Below are 27,003 nucleotides of genomic sequence, written 5' to 3'. Positions count from 1 at the left end.
AAGTAGTCTTTGTCAGTTACACATCAAAACTAATGATATACATCATGTCTGCTTTACAAAGCCCTTTGCCTCAATGATAGGCCATGAACTTTAAAATAGTGTAGTGAGCAAAACAATGATGTGTAAACTTACACATCAGCTTACAGAATGGATAAGGTGCTAGCCCATAACTTGACCTAGGAGACCAAGTCTTCTTCCATTGTCAAATCCTCAGTTGGTTACTATGCTTTAAATCCAGAGGTTAACATAGCAGTTAGAGGCAAACACTCTGGGTTCAAATCCTCCCCCACCATATCCCTGACTGCTGCTGATTATTTTATCCAATTCCACTCATTTCCTTTGTCTGTAAAATGGAAACAGGACATTTGCTTGTTACGAGGGCCAAACGAGTTTGAATTTGCACGGTATGAAAGCGATGTGGATCCACACTCCATCACAAGGAAGCCGAAACTGAAGTGGGGGAGGGGGGGCATGCAAATTCCCTCAGTTTTGATGGAAGAATCCAGGAAGTGGACTGTGCTACTTCACACTGAAAACAGGCATTTGTGAAGAATGGCTGGGGAGGGGAACAGAGGGGAGAGAAGAACGGAGGGGAAGAGGGGAACCGAGAAGTGTCTCCACCACAGTCACTTAGAGCACAGGTTTTTGTTTTGTTCTGTTTCCCTGGTATTTTCAGAAGGAATGAAAACTCCTGGAATTCCCTCTTCGTTGAGAGATAATGGAGACGAGCTTGGGATTTCTGTGGTAATTTCTGTTCACTGTGTGTAAAGTGGGAAAGAGCCTGAGAGCTGGTCAGAAGGTCGGGGCTAGGCCTAACTTCCCCATTTCTCACAACAGCGAGCCACATTCACATCTCCAAAGCTAACATCCTTATCTATGACACAATGACAGGGGTAAATCTGTTATGACTTGGTATCTCCTGGGAATGTTCCAGAGCTCAAATAATTCATTCGTGGACACTTGCTTGGAGATATTAAGTCTGTAAGTTATTAGATTTAATGAAGGTCTTTTCCTTTAAAATTAGCAAGTGATTGAAATTTACCAGGTTTTAAAACAATAAAATCTTGCTAAGGACAAAGACAGGGGGCTAACACAACCCAGCTCACTGGCTAACGCAGTGCGGCAAAGGAATCCAGCCAGTGACGGGGAAGCCGCGGGGAGTGAGGAGGGGAGTGGGAGGCTCGGGGGACCATGGTTACCAGGTCTCTGTGGATGAAGCTGTTTCTCTCCAGGTACTCCATCCCTTCACATACATCCTGACACATGCTCAGCAGCACATCTCTACTGAAATGGCCTTGTCTCTGTCGGAGGAAATTCAGAAGGCAGCCCCGTTCCATGAACTCGGTAACGATGTAGATGGGTTTCTGCTGGGTGCACACGCCATAGAGTTGTACCAGCTTGGGGTGTGTTAGCTTCCTGGGAACAAAGACAGATACACAGAGAGTTACCACTGGACAAGAAACCAGCAGGTGTATGTGCAGGGTGGGGCCAATTTTTAATACAAAAGGGAGGGTCCTAGTAGAAGCTAGAAACTGACATCATGGGGACTAGAGAGATGGCTTGGTGGTTAAGAGCATGGGCTGCTCTTCCAGAGGACCTGAGTTCGATCCCCAGCACCCACGTGACATCTCACAACCATCTTTAACTCCAAGGGGATCTGATGCCCACTTCTGGCCTCTGCAGGTACTGTGTACACATGGCACACAGTCATACATGCAGGCAAAACACCCACATACATAAAAGTAATAATGATAATGATAGAGAAAAACTTACATCATGACTTTTGCTTCCTCTATAAAATCCTCCTCACACATGGCACCTTCCCGAATAGCTTTAATGGCTACTTTGTACTGGGCTCGCCACTTGCCAAGCCTCACCACTCCAAACAGTCCACTCCCCAACTCCCTCATAAAGGTCAGCTCTGAGGGGTTGATCTCCCACTTCTCTGTAAAATAGGTGAGAAAAGGATACCTTTAAAAAGAAGAGCAGTGTAAGTCTATGGGGAAAAGAGATGTTCCAAACAAGACCAACACCACAGTCCTGGACAACACAGTGATAATTACCAGGAGACACAGAACAGAGATGCAGCCTGTACCTGGACACCCAGACAGACTGCACAGCCTGCGAGGACCATGATAACAACTGTTTTAGCAGAGACATATTTAGTTTTTACCTATGGAAAGTAGTTTCTATAAATAAGGATGAAAACAGAAAATCTAGTGTTACTATAAAATACAGTCATCTAAAAGCCTACTCTATTGATGCATTAGAAACAGTTATATAGCTTACACTCAGAGAATTCTTTTGCTAAAACCACAGATTCCTCGTGTGGGCCCACAGGGTGACTCATGCAGGGTTAGAGCCTGGCATCTCGGCCTTTGTCTGCATCTGTCATTTACTTCCAGTCACAAACACGTGCAAAGACTGTCTGTCTAAAACCTGGTGAGAGCTAACTTACCTTCTCCCCTACATGAATGAAGGTGCAAAAGTAAGGGGAACTGAGGCATCTTACAGATTTTACAGCATCCTATTCTGGATGCTCAAAAGACACTAAAGGTCTCCAAGAATTGTCTGAAACCTACAGTCTACCTCTGACTCCAGGAATAGTAGCCTCTCCCAGGACAGACTGCCCATCAAGTTCAGGTACAGTTAGTTAGTTATTCATGATGGCAAGTGTGGTGGTATTGTGTTCCCCAAAATATAAATTTATCTGGGGTCAGAGAACAGAACAGCCACTAGATACAGAGGCTAGAAAATGTGGCACTCACACCTTTAATCCTAGCATTCCAGAGACAGAAATCCCTCTGATCTCTGTGAGTTCAAGGCCACACTGGAAACAGCCAGGCATGTTGACACACGCCTTTAATCCCAGGGAGTGATGGCAGAAAGAGAAAGATATATAAGGCGTGAAGACCAGAAACTAGAAGCATTTGGCTGGTTTAGCTTTTGGCTGGTTAAGATTTTAGGCTCCGAGCAACAGTTCAGATGAGATCCATTCTGAATGAGGAATCAGAGGCTTCCAGTCTGAGGAAACAGGATCAGCTGAAGAACTGGCAAAGTGAGGTAGCTGTGGCTTGTTCTATTTCTCTTGATCTTCCAGTATTCACCCCAATAACTAGCTTCAGGTTTGATTTTATTAATAAGTATCTTTAAGATTTCTGCAACAGGCAAGGCTGCACCCTAGAGCAGGAGCAACCACCTCTGGAGAACTAGCTTGTTCCCCTCAAGCAATAAAGACTTTTTCAGACCACCTTGCAGGACCAGATCTGAGATAAAATTATCAACCTGTGGAATATTCCTTTACATTATGTAAATATATGTCACTGTGATTGTTTTAATAAAGAAGCTGACTGGCCAATAGCTGGACAGGATAAGGTTAGGCAGAAAAGCCAAACTTAGAATGCTAGGAAGAAGATCTCAGGAACCACCAGTCAGACTCAGAGGAAACAGGATGTGTACAAAAAGAGGTAACAAGCCATGAGCCACTTGGTAAACTTAGATAAAAAAAATACGGGTTAATTTAAGTTGTAAAAGCTAGTTAGTAATAAGCCTGAGCTATCAGCTGAGCATTTATAATTAATAATTGAGTCTCCATGTCAGTTATTTGGGAACTGGTGGGTGGGAAAGAAAAGTCCACCTACAAATGGTGCCCAAACATCTTGCACCTACATCCACATAAAACCTGAGAGAACTTGGGAAAGGGTTCTAGACACACAGAAATGGAGCCAGGCACAGCTTCCTAGTCTTATGTCTTCTCTCATGCTGGCTGTGGTACACAGTGACATCTCCTGGCCTCTGCAGGAAGAGCCAGCCTCCATGCACTACTGCCATACACTAAGCTAAGCTACTCTGGCAGTGGCTGACATACCAGTTTAAGATTCATCTCATGGAATCAAAAAACAATACAGATGCTTGGTAAAAAACAGGTCTAGACAGAAAAAAAGCCTTTGAATGGGTTATGGTGTGTTTTAAAGTATACATAGGCTTTGGAGAGAGAAGAAGAAGAGTATATCCAGTCATAGATTAAAATACATAATTTTAAAATAATAAAGACCTTAAAAAGGGAATAAAGTAGTATTTTTAAAAAGCCACGTAAAGGTAAAAAAAATAGAGTCTGGATACTGTATGTTATTGTGTTGTCTTTGAATTTTTTGACTGCTGATGAAGGAGTAATAGCTTTTAGGAGACACTGGATTATAAAAGCTGCTGGATTAAAGCAACCTAAATATTTTAAAAATATCTTGACTTCAAAGTGGAAGTCAAAAGATATGTTACTTAAGGGAAACATTTATGTTCTTATTTCCACAGGAAATGAAAGGTTGTGGATTCATTCATTCAAAGTTAAAGATGATTAAGTTAGGTTGAGGAAGACCCCTTAAAAATTCTGGTTACAAACATAAAGAAATAAACCTAGAAGAACTATAAGACATATGATGTATATTTTACCTGCTCAAACATAAAACAAAAATTCATCTTTGGCTGACTTATGTACAATGCAAGTGTATACTTGTATTAATACAGATGTGTATGTTACTTCCTTTAAAATTGTATTTTCAGAACAAGGGGGCCAGACATCAATAAAAATGGAGGGCCCAGGTGACCCAACATCCAAAACAGCTTCAAAGCTGCTAATTGAGAAGATCCAGCCTCACAGAACACTCCAGCCAAGACTTAACAATTGTCCTGATTTTCTCAAGGTTTCCCCAAAGACTCCAATGCCCCCAAACAACAGGAAATAGTCTAGAGAATGATGCCCCTATTCCTAAAAGATGTGTTATGAATGTTTCATTTAAGGGGGTTGGTTACAAATGGTTATTGGTCTTAGTAAAACAAAAGAGTTAAATTCAAAAATCTCTTTCTAGTGATGAAACAAAAGGGTAGATTACTGACTCTTCTTTAATCCAAAAACAACTATTAATTTCAAAATATTTTAAATTGTTATGGATTTTGGTTTACTGATTCAAATTTAAAGTTATTTTCCTATACTATAAGTATGTTTCTACTCTTGTTTGGGGTATTTTGCTTAGGTAACTCATTTAAAAATGTAATGTATAATTTAAAAATATAGATTAATAATAGTCATCCATAAAATCAAATTTATAATCATATTAGGCATATTTTCAAGGTTATACACAGATGTATTTAGATAGATAGATAGATAGATAGATGATAGATAGATAGATGGTCTTCAAAACAGCTGAAGAATATGGCATTTAATATGTTTAATAACCTAAGGCTTTTCATGACAGTGAGACACGTCTCCTCCTGCCAACTGCACTTCCTGTATACTCAGGTAATAGTATATCCTTTGAGGTCTTTGATGGAATTGAAGACTAGATAGTCATAGTTTTAGTTTTCCTTAGTTATGATAGAAAGTAAATTAGGTACAGAGCTTTGTACTCATCAAGATAGAATAAATAATAGAGTATTTTCTCTAAATTTGTCAAATACAAATGTACTGGACATTCTAACTGTAATTCTTACTTGATGATTATTTTGTTGCATATAATTTTACTATGTTAAAGTTGAAACTTTCCTTTTTAATTAGACAAAAAGGAGGAAATGTGGAATATTCCTTTACACTGTGTGAATATATGTCACTGTGATTGGTTTAATAAAAAAGCTGACTGGCCAGTAGCTGGACAGGATAAGGTTAGGCAGAAAAGCCAAACTAAGAATGCTGGGAAGAAGAAGGGAGGAGTCAGGAGTCAAGAGAGAAGCAGAGAGATGCAAGATTGACATGCTGTACTGAGAAAAGATATTGAGCCATGTGGCAAAGCGTAGATAAAGATATGAGTGTTGCAGAATATCATTTTAACATGTGTTACATTTGTTTATGCTGTGGAACATTTGTTTAATGATGCAAAGATGTGTTGCATTCTTTTGTGTTGCATTTGTTTAACTCTGTGAAGCTGTGTTACTTTCCTTGTCTAAAACACCTGACAGTCTAATAAAGAGCTGAATGGCCAATAGCAAGGCAGGAAAAAGGATAGGCACGGCTTGCAGTCAGAGAGAATAAATAGAAAAAAATCTGGGAGGAAGGAGGAGGAGCAAGAAAAGGAAGAGAGGAGGATGCTAGGGGCCAGCCATATAATAAGAGTGAAAGTTAAATAAAGATACACAGAAATAGAGAAAGGTAAAAGCCCAAAGGCAAAAGATAGACAGGATAATTTAAATTAAGAAAAGCTGGATAGAAATAAGCCAAGTTAAAGATGGGCATTCATAAGTAAGAATACGTCTCTATGTGTACTTATTTGGGACCTAGGTGGTAGGACCCCAAAGAGCAAAGAGTAAAAGAGCAAAAACAATGTAATGGAAATGTAAGAGTTAGCTAGTAACAAGCCTGAGATATTGGCCAAGCATTTATAATTAATAGTAAGCCTCTTTGTGGTTACTTGGGAGCAGCTTGCAGGGCAGAAACTTCCACCTACATTATCAACCACACTTGGACCAAGACTGCTCAAGTACATCTTCTGTCTGCCTTGCCCCAATTCTTTCTCTGTTTCAGCCTTTGATGTGAGTAACCCTGGAGATATCTTCAGTTTCTCTTCCCAATACACAGTGATCAAACCTCCTTTCTCTGCTTTTCCACACTTCTCACCCCTCGGTTGGCTCTGTGAGACAGGTGGTCGAGCCTAGGCTGTTAGGGCTGCCGGGACCTGGGCTTTCACTCTACAACTACAGTTCCACCCCTCCTAACCCGGGGGGCGGGAGGCTGACTTCTGCACATCTACACTCGTCTTGTAAAGATGGATTCTTTTCCAGGGAAACTTGCCAACGCAGCGACAAGATGAGAGTTACCATAGCTGAAGCCTGCAGTAGTCGGTGCGTTCTTCCCCTTCGTACTGACCGGGTACCGCAGCCTGGTGACAAGTCCTGAAGAGTGAAGAAACCATTGCAGTTGAACTTGATCTCAACCATTCTACTTAGTCAAAGGCTAAGCAGGAAGCGCCTAGGTAACGCTCATTCACCCATTGTTTAGACCTCCTCTTCGTCTACACACGGCACTGCAGAGCATGCTTTCAGCCATTCTACACACCTTCCTTTTCAATGCAGTGTTTATCCAACACAAGGCTAGCTTCCTCTCTCCTCCAACACCCTAAGATATTAAAAGGTTTCCAGCATTTATTACCAGTGAGTGCATGATCTTTTCCTATATGAGATCTGAATTACAAAAGACAATTTTATGAGTCCGCTAAAAATTAAAGTGATTCACCCGACATAACTCAGTGTTTGTGACTGTGGCACTAAAATCATGCTCCATGGTACTAGCAATGAGGACTATCAACCACTGGAAATCAGTGAGGAGAGTCAAATCCTTTAAGTCGTTATGAGCCCCAAAGAAGAAACAGGAGCCCTCTTCCAAGAACACCTGGATAAGTCTGTAATTCCAATATAAAGCATATTGCATCATAATTTAAAATTGTATGTACATCTGAATTGATGACCATCTAATGTCCATTATACTCTCCTCAAAGGCTAGTTTGGTTCCTTGCAGGAAGTAGACAATGAAAGTCAGCTAAATACATTAAGATAGTGGTAAAAGACAAGAAGAAAAAAGAACATAAGAACACAAAAATATATAAAAACAAGAGAATAACAGAACAAGGTTATAAAAAAAAAGTTTGTTTGGGGGAACAGATAAGAATTAATTGCTCAAGTTGGGTTTTTGTTTGTTTTGTCTGTCTTTTGTTTTATTTTGTTGGCTTTTTGAGGTAGGGTTCTCTATGTAGCCCTGGCTTTCCTGGAACTCTGATCTATACACCAGCTTCCTCAAACTGTGAGATTCTCCAAGCCTCTGCCTCCCAAGTGCTGAGATTAAAGACATGTGCCACCACGCCTGGCTTAATTGCTCAAGTATTGAACACAGAATTGCAGAACAACCCAGCCAACCCACTGTAGACAAGTGTCCAAAGAAACAAAACTCTGTTCCCATGTAAACATATGAATACAACTGTTCATGTCATCATTAGTCATAAAATTCAAAATGTGGAAACAACCCAGATGTCCACACAATGGGTTGTTATCTGTCAATAAAAAGTAGACATTTCCTCTGGCTGCCTGCCTGAGTTCTGGAATTTCAGCTTCCTCAGGATTTCTTTTCTAGGACAGGTCAGCCTTGAGCAGAATACACAAAGCAATCTCTAAGAATATGTTCAGTGAATCCATCATAGAAAAAAAAAAAAAAAACAAAACAACAAGCAAAACAAAACAAAAGGCCCTGGGTATTTACATTGTCCAGAATCCCCAGTAGGCTTTCCCCTAGCATCATCACATCTGGAGCTTGTGCATACCCAGGCTGTATCTTAGTTTCCACGAGCAAATGAAGGAGAACTTTTGTTAAGGTCAGTGTGTTAAGATAGCTTTCAAGACTGGGACTTAAAGGGCTGATTGACTTCCTTGCCATTTAGTAATATTACACAGACACTGGAAGTAATTTAAGAATTAAACACAGACTTATAACTTGGCTGGGAACATAACAATAGCACAAATATTATGCAAGGCTCTGCATAATAATTTATACAGCATACTGTACAATCCCCACAGGTCAGGCCTTGATCATTTGTATCTCTTCTGATTATTTCAACAAAATATACACGATACAACATGGGCAATTGTAAAAAAATTACAATGCACCATAACAAAAAGACAAAAACAGCCCAGCCACAGTATAAATGTATGAGTCTGTTTCTATGAACTGTTCAGAACAGGCAAATCTACTGAGACAGAAAGGGGTTAGTGGTTGCCTGGGGCTGGGCTGGAGAAGGAAGAGCATGGGTGACTGCTAATGGGTACAAGATTTCTTTGGTGGACGATGACAGTGTTCAAAAAATTAGATTACAGTGATGTGGCTGTTGGCACACTGAAAATATTCTAAAAGCCACTGAACCCTGTATTTTATATTATTTTATTTTTTGAGCTGAGGATCGAACCCAGGGCCTTGCGCTTGCAAGGCAAATGCTCTACCACTGAGCTAAATCCCCAACCCCAGAACCCTGTATTTTAAAAGCATGAATTTCATAGTGTGTAAGTTGCATCTCAATACTTCTTCCTATCGTGTGAAAAATAGTAAATGAAATCATAGAAGAGCAACCCCCTTTCTTTGATTAACCCACAAGTCAATTTTTTACAGGTGGAATCAAGCAGCTGGCTATTGAACACCTGCTTGTTTGTACCTTTAAAGTTAAAAATGCTGGAAGCCTTTTTTTTTTTTTTTTTCTTGCTGTTTGATGTTGGGATAACACAGATTTAAGCTGCTGGGAAAAAAAAAAAAAAGCAACTTGTGTGACATGTTGTCTGATTGGCTGCAATCTGCAATGGTTTAACAGTTTTTCAACCTTAACAAGGTGCCAAAGCAGTACATATTCTGAGAAAAGCATCCTTTTTGAATCTAGACCTTTTCTGAGGATAGTGGATTTTGTTCGCTCCTGGGCTAGTGTTGTAGGGTGGGATACCATGCCGGGTGGTGGTGGCTCACGCCTTTAATCCCAGCACTTGGGAGGCAGAGGCAGGCGGTTCTCTGTGAGTTCAAGGCCAGCCTGGTCTACAGAGTGAGATCCAGGACAGGCACCAAAACTACACAGAGAAACCCTGTCTAGAAAACAAACAAACAAACAAGAAAGGTAGGATATCTTCCAGATGTGTCGCTGTAATGAGATGTCACTCCCAGCCAATCATGTGACCTTGAGGGTCACTGCCGATACTCTCCAGAGTGCCATGTTACAAAGCTAGGTAGATTAGCTGTACTAAATACACTTTCTACTTAGGGTATTTTCAACTTCTAATGGTGTCGTCATGACATAATCCCACTATATGTTGAGGAATATCTACACTCTGCTCCTTGGAAAGTTTCAGCATAAACAGAAACCCTGGCTCCTCCAAAAGCTTCTGTGAACACTCTACATACATCTTTGACGTTTACTTTTTGAGATGGAGGTTTCCTTATGCTGCCCGGACTGGCCTTCAACTCTCTGACTCAAGAGATCCTCAAACCTCAGCCTCCTGGGCTGCTCATAAGCAGGCACATCTTGGAATAATTTTTGTTTAGTGCCAAGGCTGTAAAGCACAGAGGTGTGGACATCCACACCATAAAGTCCTTGACGCCTGTGATGGAAACAGCACTTCTATGGAATCTGATGTGATTTTTGGTTTTTCTTTGGATACAAAACATCCTTAATAATTTTTACATCAACCATACTCTACAGATGACTACACAAACCTCCCTTCTGAAGAACTGCACAGTATCTGATCATGTGGTCACTAGTCCTCATGGCTCACAGCCCACTCACCTGCTGCGTTGTGCTTATGGTATTCAATGATCTCAGGAATTGACCCGAAAGCATGCTTTTCCGATAGATAGTACTTCTTCGGAGTTGTTGCTGTTTCCTTTATGTGATAATGCCTGAAACCTGATGAGCCTTCTCTATTAAAAAACAAAACAAAAGAAAACACCGAATTGCAACCAGGTGGGGATAATGGAACTTCACCCACAGATGCCATCTACAGGGAAACCTTGGTATGACTTCTTTGTACTGGCTGCTGCTATTCCTGACACAAATAGTTTTCCCATGCTCTTAGCTTTCCCGCTCACATCAACAGGTGAGAGTCTGGAGAGTGATCACAATAATAAGGGCAGCTGCTCGCGTGGGAATGAAAACAACATTTACCACCTCCAGCCAGCAGCGGCAGCAGAATTTTAATTTACAGTTACTTTCTGTCCCACAGAGACATGGGCCTGCAATGCCTAGAACGCTCTCCCTTCTCAAAGGGAGTGGACTAGACTTAAGAGTATAGACACTCTATTGTAGATATCTCTCTAGAATACAGATCTCTAGTCGTCTCATGCTTTAAATGCGAGATGATTCCTAATTGCTCTTAGGGTAGAGCTTGGGTTCCTTGACCTAAGCTTATGTGGCCTGGAGTGCGTCCACCTCTGCGGCGCCTCCCCCCCCCCTTCTCATTCTACAGCCACTCCAGACATCCCTTGTGCCTCTCCGACCTCACCACGGCCTCTCTCACTGTGGAGTCGGCAACTCTCTTTCCCTTCTCTCAGTTCTTCCCGTCTTGCTGTAAGGTCTCAGCTTAGATGTCACTTTAGAATATCTAAAATGTGTCTTAGCAATAGAACATTCTAACAGCACCCCTCCACACCTTATTTTTATGCCCCCATGACTGCCTGCAGGCCTGTCTGTGGCCCTCATTAAAAAGCCTACCCTACTCGATGTAGATTCCTTTGTGCCTAGCTCAGAGCATAGCAGTTATTCAATAAATGTTACCAAATCTTCCATGGCTATCCCCAACAAACATGTATGTATGTGTGTATGTATACACACACCTACATATATATGAGAAACGATAGGGAAATTTTCTGGAAAAAAAAAAGTACAAAATATAGCCATGTTTTAGAAATGAAGGTTAGATTATTTTTTTTCTAATGCTGAAATTGAGTATCTTACTTTGAAAATTAGGGATATAAAAAAGCAACAAAGGAAGTTCATATAAAAACTCTGAGTTAAAAGAAAAAAATATGAGGGTTAAGATATCTCAGCAGATAAAATGCCTGTGATGAAATTATAAGGACATGAGTTCGAATCCCCAGCATTCCTATAAAAGCTAGAGGTGCGGGCATACACCTGTAACTGCAGCGTTAGCACAGGGTTGAGGAGTGGGAGACAGACTAATCCTGAGAACTCACTGGCCAGCTAGCCTAGCCAGCTGGTTAGCTCCAGGTACCGTGAGAGACCCTGTATCAAAAAATAAAATAAATAACTAAGGTGCAGAAGGCAACAGAGGAAAATCTCTGGAAGCCAACCTCTAGTCTCTACATGCCCAGGTGAACACCCCTGCGCCCACACATTCCTAACATGCACATGCCATACACCCACACACCCCACACATAAAATAAATTAAAAAAGCAACTAAAAACTAGTGCATAACTACTTACCCCCCAAACTTTGTGTAAAGGGAGACCGTGTACAAGCCGGGTTGACTGGAGTCTCTCACCATAAAACCACCTTCTTTATCCTAAAATCCAAAGTAAGACATTCCTCTTTAAAATTCCAGTTGCTAACAATGTGGCAAGGATCCAAGAGTTTTATCTTATCATTTATTATCATCCCCTGTGCAGCAAATCTGCTCTCAACAAGAGCAATGTAACAATGGAGGCTCTGGAGTCTTTCCACCCACGGGACTTTCTGTCTCAAACTCCTGGGCTAGGAGATGGCGGAAGGCACATTCACATCCCCTAACTACAACTTCTGACACACGCTGAATGAGGTCCGCAGCTGGAGTGTCTTAGGGCCTGTACAGAGCCACCAGGCAGGTCCCGCTGCTCTGTAAGCCCTGGGCTTGTGAAAACAATCATTGAGAACCTCTTTCTGGGTTTCAGTTCATAGCATTCCCACATGTGGTAGGAGCTTTCAGTTCCTCTCAGTACCTGTTCCTATCCACACAGCCTTTCTCCTGTAAAAACCTCAGTGTTCTTTGCAAGATTGTGTTTAAACACCTGGGTTCCCCTGCAGTTCAGTGGCAAATATCAGGACACAGGGGCGATAGAGTAACTCCAACAGAAATTCAAAACATGCAAACAATGTTGAGCGAGTAATGGTTAAGCTCACATCAGATTCCCAGTTGAAGGGCAAGAAATGGAAGCGTCACATCCCAGACACTTCTCTACCAATGGAACCATATTCTATCTTTAGTATTTACATTGCTGTAAGATGAAAAATGTGTTTCACAGTTGAAAAGTAACTTTTATTCTTATTTATAAGAAAGACAGAGGAATTAAGGAAGGCCCCACAAGCCTATCTGGTAACAATTAGAAAGAATGAATTCATTGGTAAAAGATTAATTAATAGAAGCCACCATCTTGAAAACCGATTCTTTTTAAATGTGTCCTCATATGCAAATGTATTGAGTACCCAGACAGCCATTTGAGTAATGGTCTTATTTTTCTTCTTTTATCTTTCAGGTAAGGAAAGGAAACACACAAAGATGAGACAACCTTCCTTGGTCACCTGGCTAGTAGCAAAGGGGAATTTGAAGGCCAGGCTGCCAGGTTACTGGGCACTCTCTAACTGTCTTGGTGTGTGGTCTCTAGAAAGCCAGTAAGGATCCTAGGGGGTGGGAATGAGCCTTGGCATATAAACTATACTCAGTGCTCAGCAAAGCCTTGGTGTTAACACCCAGAAGAGGCAATGCCTTGAACTATCACTAAGTAAAACAACTAGAATGTCAATGTGGAAGCTTCAGACCTTGGCTTCTGAGTCAACTTTCCTACCTTACAGATTCAAAAAGTGACTAAAACTGTTCCAGAGTGCCAGGTGTTGTAGAATATTATTCTATGGTATGTTACTGTGGCTGTCTAATAAAGAGCTGAAGGCCAGTAGTGAGGCAGGAGAAACAGGCAGGGCTGGCAGGCAGAGAGAATAAATAGAAGGAGAAATCTGGGAGAAGGAACGAGAAAGAAGAAATAACCAAAGAAGGAGGAAGATATCAGAGTCAGCCACCCGAGTGCACAGCAAGACATGGAGTAAGAGTAAGATCACAGAAGTAAGAAAGGGAAAAGCCCAGAGGCAAAAGGTAGATGGGATAACTTAAGTTAAGGCAAGCTGGCAAGAAACAAGCCAAGCTAAGGCCGGGCATTTATAATTAAGAACACGCCTCCATGTGTGATTTATTTGGGAGCTGGGTAGTGGGCCCCCAAAAGAGCAAAAACAAACAACACCACCCGGGTCTTTCTCAGCTCAGTGCAATTTCCTCTCTGTATACATTGTTTTTTCCTCTAATTTCACTTTAAGGTGTGAGAAATTCATCGCAACTATTACAATAGGCAATTACACATTATTAAGTTTTAATTTACAAAACATATCACATAATATTAATGTAAACTATTCTAAAACAAATAACTTCAAGCAAAAAAGACAATACATAGAAGAATTAAAATCAATGCAGCAAATGATAAATCAGTAGGGAAGTTAAAGGCTGCTCAGTGGTGGGTGCTCCCTCACAACGCCGATTTCAAGGTGCCCATCCACCTTCTGCTGTACTCCAATGAGCCAAGTCCTAAGCTTCAGAAGGTGACTGTACTTTGGCATAAGGGTTTACATGGGTCATTAAATTAAGATGAAGTCATCACAGTGGCTCTAGTTCAGTATGACTGGTACCTTTACTAAAAGAGAAGATGTAGACAGAGACATATACGTGCGTGGAGGAAGACAAAGATACAAGGGAGAAGAGCCATCTCCAAGGCAAGGAGAGGGACTTAGGCCCTCCCCTCACAGCCCCCAGAAGCAACCAATCCTACTGACCATGACTTTGGGCTGTAAGTCTCCACAACTATGAAGTGGTAAAATTCTGACATTGAGTCACTCAGTGTGTGGCTCTCTGTTACAGTATGCTAATGCTCCAATACCCTCTTTTAAGTGATGTGAAAAAGACAGCTTGTATTTATCCCACAGCCCCTTCAGGCTCTAAGCATAAGTATATGGAACCATTCATGAAGGATTCATTAAAATTAATCAGTGCTGAAGTGCAGCTTGCAAAATGAAGACAACCACTTACTTCCGTTCTGAGGAGCTGCTCGGCTTTGCTTCTGTTGGTATTTCTGCAATACCATCTGATCAGAAAGAGATGTTTATCAGATTTTGAAAACTAATTTTTATTCTTAGTCTGACTAACAAGGTAATACACCTTATCAATAACAAATGTAAGACACACCACCATCATAAGACAGCACTCACATTCTTAACAGCAATAACATATCTTCATCTCTATGTCTCCAGACTTTTCCTACCCACATTCTTAGGAAGGCATCCCACATCTGTTAAGTGGAATCAAAGGCTACTTGTATGGCATAACCTGAATTTGTCAGAGGACAGCTTTGCAAATCAATACTCATTCTATGTAGGTAGGCATGGAGGTGTCACTTTACTTTAATCACTGTCTTTAATTCAGACTAAATCTTATTCCAGTCCCCATCTCATCAGCATAGCAGATCATCACATCAAGTCACTGTGGAATCTGTTTATTGAATTCCATGGAGATCTCAAGTGTCAAGAAATAAGGAGCAACACTAAAGAAGAAGCCATCTGGGTGCTCCAGACTTTCTGATGTCCAGCACATCTAGACTCTTGTGGTCACCCTAGCCTCCATATTGGTTCTGTACCTTGTCTGAGCATCCACCCTACCTCCCCACCTGGTCCATACCCTGAGGCCCTGCAGATCTGCCCCTTCCTTTGGGAAGACTCCCTCTGTGTATTGCCATCTCCTTCCTCATCCCCAGAGACAGGCTATCCTTTGAGCTTCCCCCAGGATCATCCCTCAATGTGACTGTAAGCAAACAGACCCCAAAGAGTGTGAATAAGATAGTTTTCACTAGCTTTCAATTTTAAATTTGTTTTGTTAGATGTTTTTTAGTTGGCAATGAATCCTCTATCACTGACAAATACTTAAAAATTACAAATGTCCTAAAGTCCCCGGGGCCTCTTTGGGCATCTGAATTTCCCACTATTGCCTCAGCTTATTCACAATGGTTGTGTAGCACTGTTCTCTGAGATTAAAACATTCCATCCTGCAGGAAGCTCCATCACACAGAAAGTAAACAAGTCAAAACAGCTTCAGGAAGTCCCTGAAACTGACCAGATTTACAGTTTCCCCTCCCTCCCCAAGAAGGAACAGTAAATGCTGCTGAGAGTCATTCTCAGACAAGACAAGCTGCAAAAAGGACTGTCAGATAAGTTGCCTAGTTAGTTGCCTGGAAACAGCCAAAAGTAGCCAAGCTATCTGGAAGAGATCCATGGAGTCACTTGCAAAGGACATTCTCCAACCTGTTAAGCTGCCTACAAACTGTGTAGTGTGCTCCAGGTTCCCAGCTCTTGTGAGCTATCACCCATGCTGGGGTGGCCTTGGTGATGCAGCTGTCTTTGAGTCGTTTCTGCTTCTGTAAGTGACCCCTCGCCCATATTCCTATAAGTAACCCTGTAAAACTCATCAGTTCACCAAGTTGGACTTTGGTCTGTTGTTTGCTGAGTAGGGGTGTGTGTATGTGTGTGTGTGTGTGTGTGTGTGTGTGTGTGTGTGTAGAGGTGTGTGTGTGTGTGTGAGTAGGGGTGTGTGTGTGTGTGTGTGTGTGTGTGTGTGTGTTTCTGAATAGGTGTGTGTGTGTATGTGTGTGTATTGCTTCTCCCCAGGGGTGTGTGTGTGTGTGTGTGTGTGTGTGTGTGTGTGTGTTTCTGAATAGGTGTGTGTGTATGTGTGTGTATTGCTTCTCCCCAGGAAAAGTTTGGTACTCAACAGGCCTCTCATCCCAGACATCCTGAACAAGAAAATATAAAATTCCCCATGATTGAGAACGATCAAATCACAATAAGAAAACAAGACAAGAAATATGGCTATTTTCAGAAGGCAACTGAATGCCCAGTAAAGTTGCAACACACTGTAATGATATCAGAGCCTGCAATGATGACCCAGACCTGGGAATGAACATGTCCATCACACTTTATGAAATGAGGCCAAGTTCATCAAAGCTGCCATTATGATCAATCCATTTCTGAATGCAATTGAAATATAGTCATAAATTAGAAAAGATTCTGTCTCTAAAGCTTTTCTATTGATAAAAGAAGTATTTATCAGACACCCAAAAGTGTCATAAAAATTAGTCAAGAAAAGGTAGCTCATTATACACTGTGAACTAGCAAGATGTTTGAGATTGAAATTTTTGATTTGTCAAGAAAACAGAAGATCCATTTTCACATCTTCAAAGTGAAGAGCAAGAGAGGAAAGGTTCAGGTGCAGGAAACTGGGAGGGCTACATTGTGGCTTTCAGAAGATAAACAGACACCCAGAGCAACAACCTACTGGTCTTTTTCTGGAATTTGAGGTATGCTCATGTCGTCACAGTGAGATGGCAGAGCAACAGCTTGTAGTTTTAAGGAAGTGGATGTCATATTCACATCCTACCTCAGGAAAACCACAAGAGAATTGATACCTATGGGTCATGCATTAAAATCTGGCTATGCACTGTCTGTGGGCATAGAAAGCTCAGCTTTTCTGCAAAGTGGTCAGATAGCATGCATGAGGAAACTCAACAAAGTTCACACATGCAGGCTTCCCAGGATGTAGATTTTAGAGAGATGGCTGAAGACAGCAAGAAGAGGCTATCCCATTACTTTACTATTGCAAGGATACCTGAAACAACCCAATACCTCCCAGATAAGAAACAATTATGTCAATTATTATGAGTCCATATACAGGTTGTAGCCCTTGGGCCTTGCCAGACAATAGATCAATACCAAGAACTCAGTAAATGTATTGTAAATTTATGACTGAATGAGCAATAGTGCAGTTATGAAAATATTTTCAAAGACTGTGTAATGGCAGGAAGAAATATGAATGCATAACGCACTCACTGCTTAGTGGAAAAAGAAAAGAAAAATATCACTAATGTTGATGAGGTCAACTCTTGTTCATAATATTTTCTTAATAACATTTTTCCTATTTTCAAAGTTTAAAAAAAACTAATCATAGACTGTTGTTTTCATCTGAAAAAAAAAAGAAACAATGAAACGCTTTTAAAGGCTCCTCTGGGAAATGTTGTTCCCTTACCTTAAATGAATGAACAATGATATTTATTTCAGACTCAGCTGAGCTGTGATTGTTCAAACCCAGTTCAACTGTGCCTGCTTATATAATGACATTCACACACAATATATTCAAGGAAAATGACATAGAGAGATAACACTTGGGTCTTCACTAAGTCAGACAACAGAATTGAGGGTATGTTGGCACATTCTAAAGAATTAGGTTATCCCTTAATCATCAAAATGTCTTACATAATTAGGAAAACATTGGTTTTTGGTTCTCCACACTTATAAAGTAAATGATTACTTACTCATATTGATCTAAGTTGTTTGATTTCTTTCCTGTGACATAATTACTTGGGATATATCCTTCACTCCTAGAATTAAGATGAGCACACAAACAGAAACGACTTTAATTTTTGTTTAAGGAAAAGGTAAGTGTTTTTCTAAAGCACATGACCTGAAGTTTCTATGAAAACCCAGCTATCTCATTAATTCAATATAACTGTATTGTCCAGTACTTTACAATGTATGTCCATATTTGATCCTTACAGAGATTATAGCTGTATAGACATTATTATACCCATTTTCTCATGGGGAAACCAAAACCTAGATTTAGATGATCTCTCAGTTCCCAAAGTCAGTCAGCATCAGGGTGTGAAGCTGAATTCTAGGTCTTTCCAATAGTCCATGATGATCAATATTCCATCATGGTCAATATTCCATGATGCTGATTAAGACTTTATCATTACTAAGGATGTCTTAAAGAAACTACTACATCACAAAAGTCTGTGTTGCACTGAGTCACCAGCTGCTCTACTACCTCAGCAAGCTCTGCAGGACAGCATCCCAAGGGTAGTCTATGCCCTCTGCATCAATACCATGAGGAACTTATTAAAAAGGAATATTCTTGAGAGTTCTGAATTGGGAAGGCTTGTGTGGCACAAAGGAACCTTCTATTTTACCCTTGGTGACTCCTATGTACACTCCACTACAGTTTAAGAAACAGTTCTATGTTGGTAGGAGCCACAATGCTCATGTATAATTTTCTCTTTAAACTAGAAGCTTTATAATCTTCTATTTGGTATTGAATCTTTAGTAAAAGTTCATCATACACATGCATGTAAGCACTCCCACACACATACATGCATGCATGCACATGCGCATTAGCTTCACTGCACCCACAGAAGCCTAGAAGCAACGACAATACACCAAACAAACAGAATCCCAGAATTCCACCTGTTACCTGTAAAACACTGCTTCTGACTGAACAGAGGCAGAGTTCCTTGGGGGAAATGTCAAACTGCAGGCCCAGTGAGGAAAACTACAAGGTGAACTTGAATTATTTTACTGAGCCAGAAAGCAAAGAAAAATTAACAGGGTCCTCAGCTCAAAGCAAACGGAACAATGGCTACTTTGGATCAAAACCTAACACAAAAGCATCCACGACACTAAGAAAAACCTCTGGCTACCACTGTAACCATCAGAAGAAGTTCGACTCATTCTGAAACATGGTGGGACTTAAGGATCAGCTGCACCTGCCTTAGTCCCGCCAGAACTAAATGCGCTCATTGATGAGACATTTCCTTCAGGAATTAACAGCTCATTGATGAGGCAGATCCTTCGGGAATTAACAGCTGTGGGTGTGGCGGTGGCGGAGTTAGAAAAGGCACTGTTTGTACTTCCTAAGGCAAGAATGGGTCCAAGCAGCCACCATTAGTGGATGCTAATGTCAAGAGGAACGTATGATGTGTCCATCAGGCCAGCTCCTAAACCATGAGCACCCTCAGCACCATTAACAACAGAACAACTGGAGGTCATCTTTGAGGTGACCAAGCTTCTCGCTCCAACCACCAGATTACAAAAGAGAAGATGACACAGAGGTATGCCAGACAGTCCAACAAGGGGACAGTCCACGTAATATAGATGACGATTCATTTTATAAGGTAAATAAACTTCTCTCATCAGATCAAAACTGAAAAGAGGGGGTTGGGGATTTAGCTCAGTGGTAGAGCGCTTGCCTAGCAAGCGCAAGGCCCTGGGTTCAATCCTCAGCTCTGAAAAAAAAAATGAGAAGAGGAAAGGACTATTGTGAAAGAAAACACAAAAGACACAGGAGGCACATCCAAGTCAGGTGTGAGGGTACACACCAGTGGTCACGCCCCTTAAGTCCTAAGTTACCTGTACAAATAATGCTTGCTGTATATACATATACATGTATTTTATACACATGAATACCTATATGCACATTTATAGAGAGAAAGACAAGTTCAAATACGAAGTTGTTCCATCATACTGTGAGTATACAGGGAGAGAAAAAGAGGGAGAAATTGGACGAAGAGAATTACAATAAACTATTTCTTAGGAGGCTGTAGCTAAGTGTACACACTTAGAAGAATACACACACAGAGAAGGAGGAGAGGGGAAGGGGAGGGGAGGAAAGGGGAAGAAAGAGAGGGAGGGAGGGAGGGAGGGAGGGAAGATGGGATAGTTTTTTACTGAAGAGAGACAAAGTATAAACAGTAATTTCTCCCAAAGTTAAGGTGCTCAGATTAAATGACCAGTATATGAAAACTAAGTAGAATGTATTCTAACCCCGGGAAAGAAGTAACTGATTAATTTTCACTTATTGAGTGGTCACTGAGGATACACTTCAGGATTGGTGAGATGGTTCAGTGGGTAAAGGCATCAGCCACACAAACCGAGCAACCTGAGTTCGATCCCATGTAAAGGTTGGCAGAGAGAATCGACTCCACAGTTATCCTCTGACCACATCTTGGCAGGAGGGCACACACACACACACACACACACACACACACACACACACACACACACCATCAATAACAAAAATACATTTAAAAACCCTTAAAGTATACCTCACAGTGCTGCAAATTCATGGTTGACTTAAAGTTGTGGCTGGCTGAGCTGGTCTGTTTTAACCAATTACAGTGCACACACACTTCATTCAGCACATCACTCACACCCATTGAGAGTCACACACAAAGGAAACACTTACCCATACTTATCCCTTGCTCTCCACCAATGGATGTCATTCTTTTCCAGTATAATATATTCTTGGCCTCTCTCTAACCTGAGGTCATGTGCTTCTGTTGCTTGGAAATCATACATCGCTACAACTATTTCTTCAGTATTTTCTTCTTCTGGGGGAATTGGTGGAGGAGGTCTTCTCTATGCAGAGAACACGACATTGGCAAGTTCAGCTTTCATTTGAAATTAATCATGAGGCCCAGCAGCAAAATATAAAGGACTCACATGTCACCACAGTGTAAAGGCTTAAGTCTAGTCTAACCCACCTAGTGAAACCTGTGAGCCCTCCCATGACAATGTTGGTGTTGTTGGACTTATTTTTTAAGAGTTCAAGACTGAAGGGAGGGGCAAAGCCTGCCCTGACTGTTCTAAGGGTTTTGTTTGAGGATTTCTTGTTTGTTCTCAGGTCAGGGATAGTTTTCCAGAGAGCGAGGCAATGACAACCCACGAGGAGACCCTAGGTAGACTATAAAGGTCCACAGGCATTGGGAGAACAGTGCACCACAGAGTCTTTCAACAGATCTCCCACTCAGAGCAACGTGCACTTCTTTATGCCTTCAATGTATAAAGCACACGCTTAGGATCTAACATGTTTTCTGGTTTATTTTTAACAATGCTACCACAAAGTAACATATTTATTTTAAGCTACAGCTGACTCAACCCACCCAAAGTTCAGTAACCCACTCGATCACCCCTGGTTCTTATTGGCTAAGGTACTAACTGGGTCTAGATTACATGTTATTCCACCGTATCCCACTCCGTGGGCACATCATTAAATCACCAAAGCCACTCCTTTATTGTGCCATGCTCCTAAGACAGAAACAGTCCTTTAAAATGTCACACCTCTCAAATGACTCCTGAAGGCAGTCTGCCAAAAGGTAACAGGACCCCAACAAGAGCTAAAGAACTAAACTAATAGCCTTGACATGGAGAACTATTCCAATGAGTTCTATCCCACCTGCTTCTAAAGTGGTCCTGGGAGGAAGCATTATCGCATGGCTGAACATACATACAGCCAATAAACCACAAACCCTTCTAAAACACACAGGCTTGTAAGAGCAGGGAACTTAAGGATTTAACATAAAGGCGGAGACCACTCACCTTCTTAGTTTCTGGGGCCGGGGGCAGTGCTTTTCTTATACCTGAAAGTGCCAATACATGTTGATCACAATGCTATTCCACAAGAACTGATGGAGAAAAGATACCACTGGTGGGGAATGAGCGCTAGGCAGGGGACCACTGTGCCCAATTCCCAACAGACCCTAGCGTCATGATCTCAGGATTCCCCAGACAGCATCACCCTGGCTCTTACGTGAGCTACAATCTAAACTGCAGCTGGGGTCTGACAGAGTGAGTGCTGAGCAGTGTGAGGCCCTGGCTTCAGTCTTTAGCATCACGGAAAAATAGACGAAGAAATGCCTAAATCAGGTTACAGTAGAGTGCTCCCTTATCTGCAGCTTCACATTCCACAATTGGAGTTGCACCAGTGAGCCACGGTGTGAAGATGGGAAATGGAGCGATTCACAAGCTCTCATTTGTACACTTTGCTGAGAAATGTGACAAAAATCTCAGGTTGTCTGGCTCCCACCCTCCCGGGAGGTGAATCATGCCTTCATCCAGCACGTCCACACTGCATCCACTGTCCGGGCCATTAGTCACTTTATAATCTCGGCTCTCCTACCAACCGCGGTGGTATAATCACAGCACATCAAACATTTTTAACTGAGGGATGGCCCCAAATGCAAGAATAGCAATGCTGGCACTGGGATACACCAAAGGGAAGCCGAAACGTGGACCCTTGATCTGAAAAGGTGAGAGGTCTCGATTTAATGAGGAAAGGAAAAAGAAGATTGCTAATGTCATTAAAATCTGCAACATAATAAGAAATTGTGTGTAATAACTTATTACAGCATGTTATTAGAGTCATTTTATTCTATTGATAGGTGTTATAGTTAATCTCTTACTGTTTCCAAATTATAAATTATACTCAATGACTGGTATGTATGTATATATGTATCGGGAAACAGTATACATAGGGTTCAATATGACCTGTACCCTGGGGGACTTGGTACAGATCCTCTGTAGATAAAGTGGTACCACCATAATAATAGCACTGAGAAATGCATCACTTTTATCAGTCTATCCCTCTTGGGTTTGGTATGGTACATGGTTACCCACACAGTAGACATGGAGGAAGTTCTAATCAAAGGAGTGGGCCATGTTTAGATCCTGTTCCTATAAAAACCTTCTGTGGGCATTCTGGATCTTTCCCCACTCAATGGCTGAAGAAGCAAGAGTAGCAGAATTAGAATAATCTCCACAGCCACTGCAGAACCAACCTGCCAACTCTGGGCCAGCTGCTTGCCTGTTTCACTACCTGAGAGACTAACAAATGACTAGCTTTAACTAACTAACTTCTCAGTCATTTCTCCAGCAAGTCGGAGCGGACTTTACCCAGGTAGGCAATAACAGCAGCCTGGAAGCTTGGGTCTTGCTTGTTAATGTCAGGATGACTACCCAGAAAAGTGGGGGAACTCCAAATTAGAGCTGTCCCTGCTCCATGCCACAGCCCTGACAAATGGCCATTCTCCCCCTCCCTGCAAGTTGCCGATTCACAGGGTAGTCACAGCGCAGGGTGACAGCCTGGAGCGTCCCATCCTCCTCAGCACTAGTAGCTCTGGTCTCTGGTTTTCACTCACAACTAAGAGCCTCTCACAGCAAGGGTTTATAAGGGCCCTGGGTAAAGAATTAAGCTCCTGCCCTGAATCTGAGTCTGGAATCACAGGCCTGCACCCCCAACTGTAGTCCACACTTTTAACTGATTCATTTTAGTGGTCTCGTTGTTGTGATAAAAACTCCCCAAAGAGGCCTCGCCGGTCTGGGGCCCGCTGCTAAGGAAACACTATCAGTCTTAGACGCTATAACTACCTTGCATTTGTACTTTTCCGGGTAGTGTGCTCTACTTGATCAGAACCAAAACCCCATCACTTCTTCCAACACCAATAGTGCGGTCATCCTGAGTCCATCCCACTAAAGAACCAGATGAATACTTACTGCTCTCAAAAAGATTGTATTTTTCACATCCGGGCGCTAGTTTTTCTGTTTGTCTACAACACTGGTAACTTCCGTCTGTCCAAAATTTAGGATGATACTTAATCATAATATTATTGTTGTTCTTTATTTCTGTAATTTGCAGACACATGAATGGTTAGAGACCTAAAACAAACTAAAGTTGTGGTGAGTAACTGTCCATCATTACTTCTTCCTTAGCCAACATGCTTATTATGAGAATGTCATTGGGACATTACCTATTCTGTTTTCAGAAAAGCTAGATGGCTGTCTTTCTTTGTCCCCTTTCACTGGTGAAACATGCACGTGAAGAGAAGTGAATCACTGCTACTCCACGCTGGGTCAATGCCCACTCCCGCTGTGTTCCATCAAAGACAGGAGTATTGGGCAAGACAAACCGTCCATTTAAGCACTTCACCATGAAAACGCGACTCCATCCACACCAAGTGTTTGATGCAGGCACTTTCTCAGGACATACAGATTCTGGCATTCTAAAAGCTCATGCTTTATCACCTTCAACCACATGGTGTGACACATGGAAGTATGCTTTTACTAGAAAAAAAGCATTCGGCTATAAAGAAAGGAGACTTTAAAAGGGGAAATCTGTCTTCACTGTGTTATCACTTCACAGGACTGACTGTCCTTGGAGAGATACTCATTATAATTGATTATAAATGCAAGAGCTATATTAGCAATATGTCTTTTTTGTGATATCCTACAATTATACAGAATGCATGAGTTTTTACCTTCTTTTAACTTCTTCACCCATCGGTCCCTGCTTTGTGGACTAGGTGCAAAAATATAAAGTGTGTTAGCATCATGAACAACCTAGAAAAAAACAAAAGACGAAACCAGTGACAGTATTGCGACACAACACTTCTGTCCAGCAGAGCCCTGGTACTACAAGCATTAATACATGATTCCCAGAACATTGAAAGCAAATCCATTACTTCAGAAATCTAGTTTCCAAAGAAACTAGACTTTTTAGTTACAAAAGAGCATCTAATTCTTAACTTCAACATTAAGTGGGATATATGTTTTACAATAGATTATGAGAACTCCCCCCCCCCCCCCCCGTGTGTGTGTGTGTGTGTGTGTGTGTGTGTGTGTATGTGTGTGTGTGTGTGTGTTAGAGACTAGATGATGACAACTTTGGGTCTTTCTTGTCTCTCAGGTGCCTTCTACCTAATTTATCTAGACAGGGTCTCTAAAACTTACCAAGTAGATTAGGCTGGCTGGCCAACAAGCCTCGGCATCTGCCTGTCTCCACCTCCCCAGCACTGAAATTACAAGCACGCACCACCACACCTGGCTCTTTTTATGTGAGTACTGAGATGTGTATGACTCGGGTCCTCAAGGCATTTACTAACTGCCCAGACCCAGGATGGCATCCTCACAGAGGAAAACAGATATGGACAGCTATCAGGATGCTTCACGGATCTTGGTGTTTATTTCAATTTAGCTAACTAAAGTTCTGTGGGTAAACTTGGTGCCTCGGGGCTTATTCTAACCCAGTATATTTCTAAATAATATTTGGGGTGAATTTCAGTATCACCCCTGTCCTGTCCTTTTGCCCCATCAGTGAATGCAGTACACATCTTCAATAAGTACAAAGTCTTACAGATCTAGGCTGTGGCTTTATAGATGTCAACTCAATCCACCAAGAGATCAGCATTTCCATTTTATAGACAAGAAAGTAAAGGCCTAGCCAAGAACCTACACTCCTGTATAACTTCAGGAGGCACTACTCACATAGCAGGCATGACGAGTCTTATTTTGTATTTTAATACGAATAAGCCTTGGAAATTAACCTAGGAATCCTGCCATTGCTCTGAGATATTATCCCTAATGGTTAGTCACAAGGCAGAAACACTCTGACTGACTAAAACGTAATGTGTTCTATTATAAACCTCCCTTTACCAGGCCAGTACCCATTAGACTGAGAAGCAAGCCATGATTTCATTGGTCACAGCTGTCTTTTGCCCAGTTTAATAGGTAAATCCTTCCCAATTCATGTCAACACCTACATTTTGGTGGGACTACCCAAAATACAAAGATGTATCAAACATGAGCTCACTTCTAAGATACATCTAGAAGTGCTGTATTACAAGAAAGAACATGAGAGGCAGTACCAGAGATATGTGCTAACGAAGACACTGAGAGATGATTTCATGTTTGCTACATGGCTTTTTTTTTTTTACACCCCCCTCTCCCCCCGGAGCTGAGGACCAAACCCAGGGCCTTCTACCACTGAGCTAAATCCCCAACCCCTGCTAGATGGCTTTCATACCTTACCCAGTTTTGTCTGTACAGCCAGCTCTATACTAAATAGTGAATTGTAGTATACCAGGAAAGTCAGCCTGAATTGGCAGACATATCTAGAAAGAAAAGCTTGGGCTTGGACCATTCCGAAATCTACAGTGTTGTTCTAATAATAATCTGTTCAGTGTATTAATTTATTGACTTCCCAATTTGGTCTAAACACTTTACAGATGCCTCCTGGTTTAATTTGTAGGGCAGCCAGGATCTCTATTGATGGAGCAGATGTAACTCTATCTATTACCTTGGTAACATGGGACATTTTTGTATTTGTAGAAGGATTTCTAGAAATACTACTCTCAATCTGAATTAAAAAAAAAAAACATCTAATTTTGACATCTCAGGCAGTTTGGTTGTCTGGGAAGATTCTAGGGTACCAGTCTCCTTCCGTCTACAAACCACACAGTTCACACCACACCCATCCCATGAAAACCTGTAAGAGTCAGAAACCCCCTTTGTTATACAGAACTGCGAAGTCTCTCTCTCCATTCAGGGCGCCATTGCACTACCTACAGAGCCCATCTTCTCTCTCTCCCTTCAAGACCCAACCATGTTCTCCTAACTGTTTTCCACATAGGTGCCTCATCCTGTATCTCTCCTAGGTCATCTGATGAGTCATTACCTGAACTTGCTTTTTTCCCTTCCTAAAAAGTGCACATCCTTGACTTTTTTTTTTTTTTTTATTCACAATGTGGTTCTAAAGGAGTCATTTACAATTAGTGAGCATCACTTTCCTTGGTCCTAAGTGAGACCAGTAGAGCACAGGATTGTCATATAGTTTTATCAACATATACTGCTACTATTACCTTTTCCATCAAAAGAAGCCCTTTCATCTCATTTCTGTTTGAAAGTAAGTCATTCTTGCTACTTTCTAGCTTCTCAAGTTCAGGGAAAAATTCCAGTGGGCTTTGGTCTGTGCTCTGTGGTTAAAGTGACCCACAGGAGAGACCTGGGGTTCAGTGACTCGGGATCAGTGGTAGGCTACAGA

At 41.5% G+C, this 27,003-nt stretch overlaps 1 protein-coding gene across 1 annotated transcript in view; it reads right to left on the bottom strand.

Moving 5' to 3' along the window:
- The window catches only part of Tec (tec protein tyrosine kinase), a 105,631-nt gene that overhangs the window by 6,339 nt on the left and 72,289 nt on the right, over positions 1-27,003 (bottom strand). The window contains exons 5-15 of the mRNA XM_036201036.1: positions 24,443-24,524; positions 23,682-23,810; positions 21,729-21,769; positions 20,596-20,768; positions 17,891-17,956; positions 14,563-14,617; positions 11,945-12,024; positions 10,290-10,423; positions 6,802-6,876; positions 1,774-1,945; positions 1,200-1,416 (exon numbers count right to left, since the gene is read on the bottom strand). Of these exons, the coding sequence (XP_036056929.1) occupies positions 1,200-1,416; positions 1,774-1,945; positions 6,802-6,876; positions 10,290-10,423; positions 11,945-12,024; positions 14,563-14,617; positions 17,891-17,956; positions 20,596-20,768; positions 21,729-21,769; positions 23,682-23,810; positions 24,443-24,524 (1,224 nt within the window). The remainder of the gene's footprint in view (positions 1-1,199; positions 1,417-1,773; positions 1,946-6,801; positions 6,877-10,289; positions 10,424-11,944; positions 12,025-14,562; positions 14,618-17,890; positions 17,957-20,595; positions 20,769-21,728; positions 21,770-23,681; positions 23,811-24,442; positions 24,525-27,003) is intronic.

The sequence above is a fragment of the Onychomys torridus genome, chromosome 10, assembly GCF_903995425.1.
Source record: "Onychomys torridus chromosome 10, mOncTor1.1, whole genome shotgun sequence".
NCBI lineage: Eukaryota > Metazoa > Chordata > Mammalia > Rodentia > Cricetidae > Onychomys > Onychomys torridus.
The sequence above is the reverse complement of the archived record's forward strand: the minus strand, read 5'-3'. Positions and strand labels throughout refer to the sequence as shown.